This window comes from Lottia gigantea (assembly GCF_000327385.1).
Source record: "Lottia gigantea unplaced genomic scaffold LOTGIsca_9, whole genome shotgun sequence".
NCBI lineage: Eukaryota > Metazoa > Mollusca > Gastropoda > Lottiidae > Lottia > Lottia gigantea.
This window is the reverse complement of record NW_008710950.1, coordinates 484,625-487,628: the sequence shown is the minus strand read 5'-3', so window position 1 is coordinate 487,628 and position 3,004 is coordinate 484,625. Positions and strand designations below refer to the sequence as shown.

Here is a 3,004-nt window from a genome sequence, read left to right as displayed (position 1 = left end):
ACGTAACGCTGCGAGCCTATTTTGTCGTTCTAATAGGATACGGCGAAACAGGCAAGGTTTTCACCAATTAGGTGAAAATTGAGTGTAGAGAGGTTAATGATTCGACTAGGAACTGGCTACTAATTGGCCCAGACCCTTCTGGCATTGCTGCGTTGTACAAAAATTCGCTTATGGGGCATTCACTGTAGTGCAGGGTCCCGTCGGCGCACTCGACGCTGAGGTTACCGGACTGTGTATGGGTAGATATATGAAAACACCTTGAGGCATTCTGTGCGCCGCACCACAATCTGTACTCTGTGTGTTCAGACCTTTAGGTACAACTGTATGCTTGGTTGAATTGAAATGATTCACGATTGGTGTATTCTTTTTTTTCTTATAAGAATACGCAATGCGATCTCGAGACCAGTGCTGTCGAAGGTTATCCTAGAGTAAACTTTCAACCTACATGGCAATACATTTAGAAATATGTATATCATGATACTCACAACCTCCAGTCGAGTTACAGTTAACGGTTATATATTCTGTACCGAGCCCCAGAGTAGGCAATGCTAAAAAACCATCGCCGTATTTCTTCGATCTTGACATTCCAAACACAGATACACTGCGGGAGCTTTCCACAGATACGGCTTTCTTTGGTAAAACTTGATGAAATGGCTCTAAAGTTATGATATCATCATAAGTATATATCTGTGATTTTCCAGCAGCAAGTTCAATGAAATGTTCGATATTGGTTCCATGGAATATAACAGAAACGTTACATTGTTCTCTTGCCGTTATAACTACCTCATTCTTGATATCTGTATCATGGTACGCCAAGAAGGTGAGAACAAAATGTGTTCCCCAGTGGTCTCTATCTAAACCTGAAAATCACCAATTTAGAAGAATTGACTTACGATCTATGTTCAACTTACATATTTTCAGGAACATAAATATAATCACTTCAATTGTGTATACCCTTAGACGAATATGTAAGTTTTGGCACCACAAACGTAATCCGCCATTTTCAAACAATTATAGTTTGGTGCCATATTCAATATAAAATTATATTTCCAATATAAAATTAGGGTGTACAACTACTAACGTCTTGTGGTACGCAAACATGATTTAAAGACCCTACTAGACTTTCTTGATCAATCATATTTTATACCTGTCATTAACTTGTTAACAATATCTAAAAATTACTTACCCTTAATTGGTGTCATAAACAAAATTATCTGAAAGAAAATCAAAACTTGGTTACAAAGAAAGAGGTAATACAGGCCTTCCTGTAGATTGGAAAACCCATTCAACGTCGAAAACGTATCGCTTTTTGAAATTAAATGTTGAAAAAATATTTTATGATTACCAAAAAGGTACCGATCGTTGTTAAGATTTTCACCATTTTCCAAAGTCTCCTTCTCAAAAAATTAGAAAATTTGTCATGAAAACATTCTGTTTACTTATATATCTTTTGTTTTCTCAGCATCCTTTTAAACACTTTAATTACTGCCACGAAGTTTTCTAAATGTTAATGAGCTATACTGACAATCTCTTATATAGACATTTGCTCAATCGATATAGTTGTCTTGAAACGCAAGTTATCGACCTTGCCATCAAATTTATCGATCATATGTCCGGAACATTGAAATTTATGAAGTCTGATATTGAAAATTGCTCGCATCTTTCGAATATTTCGCATCTTTCTTTCATATCTCTATGATCATCTGGGATCCCTAAATGTTGAATTATCCATATTTACCACATGAAAATAGGCTTTTCCTGCAGTTTTTATCCGGCAGAAGCGTACTTTCGAATTTGTCTAACTAAAATTTTCATGGCCATGATCATCTTATTCCAAATATGGGTTTTGACAAGTCTTATTAACCCGTTTTAAACTAGCTCACTACCCTTCGTTTTATGGACGTGGAAATGAGATTGGTGCTATCTGAATCGAAGCGGAGTTGAAGGAGAACGGAAGGTCATGTAAACAAAACACAAAATCTCTTTGCTTCAAACCATCATGAAGAGATTAAGGCCACATTCTTTCCAGCTACTAAATATTCCAAAGTACGGACTGACTTGTCTTAATGTCGTTGTGTCTTCTGGGCGATACTATTTACTTCCGGTATTTAGCACTGATTTGTCTAGTAATGGTAATATAGGACTTACTCCACTAAAACATTTTATGCAAATGATCCAGGCTATTTTTAGAAATCTTCTTTCTCTCTCCCTTTTGGGGTTTTTGCATGCCTATTTTTATTTTTATTTTCATTATGCTCCCCAACTACAACAACCACTGGCAAGAAGCCAGAAATAGAAACACTAATCGTCAACCAAACCAATATCACGTACCCTACAACGGCCCTGTCTTCCATTGACCTCTACCACCTACCAATCGCCGACCACCAACCAACCCATCCAGCTATATCCCACCCCATCGCCGACCTACCTACAACACAGCCTACCAATCAAGAGGTAACCATCGACCTGACCAACAACAGAAACGACTACCAGCCCACCGACGCCAACCAGTCCCCACTCATAAGGAGGAAGAACCCTTTGTGAAGTTGTTCTTCCAAGTTTTGCAGTGCCTCCATCATTTGGCAATCCTTACCCTTCAACAGCAAGGCCAACCAGCGTTTACCTTCAAACGCAAAGTCTCTGAGTTGGATAGTTTTATCCGTCCAGCAATGAAAACATCAGCTGTCGACGCGAATATTAGATCCCTCAATCGGACATGGCTCTGTAAGGTTACGCAGGTCTTGATCGACCATTACCAAACCACACTTCAAGAGAAGCTGACCACCATTCGTACCAAGTCTTTATCATCACCTGCCGTCGACCGCATCGTTTCTCATGCCCTGTCCTGGGCCCGTCGCTCCTATGGGAAACGTCTCACTCAAGCTGTAATTTCCAAATTCTACCAAACAATCAACGAAACAAAAACCAGAGTAACCATATCTCTACCAACTGAAATGGACACTACACCTGCACCATCTAGAGCTACCACGCTGCCGAACCAAAC

The 3,004-nt window shown here is 39.2% G+C and overlaps 1 protein-coding gene across 1 annotated transcript; it reads right to left on the bottom strand.

Moving 5' to 3' along the window:
- Positions 1–441: 441 nt before the first annotated feature.
- LOTGIDRAFT_155669 (hypothetical protein) lies at positions 442–1,381 on the bottom strand (the record flags this gene model as incomplete). Its single annotated transcript, XM_009068212.1, has 3 exons — positions 442–860; positions 1,187–1,214; positions 1,346–1,381. 3 exons carry the CDS (start codon positions 1,379–1,381, stop codon positions 442–444), a joined length of 483 nt encoding a protein of 160 aa, XP_009066460.1.
- Positions 1,382–3,004: the final 1,623 nt, after the last annotated feature.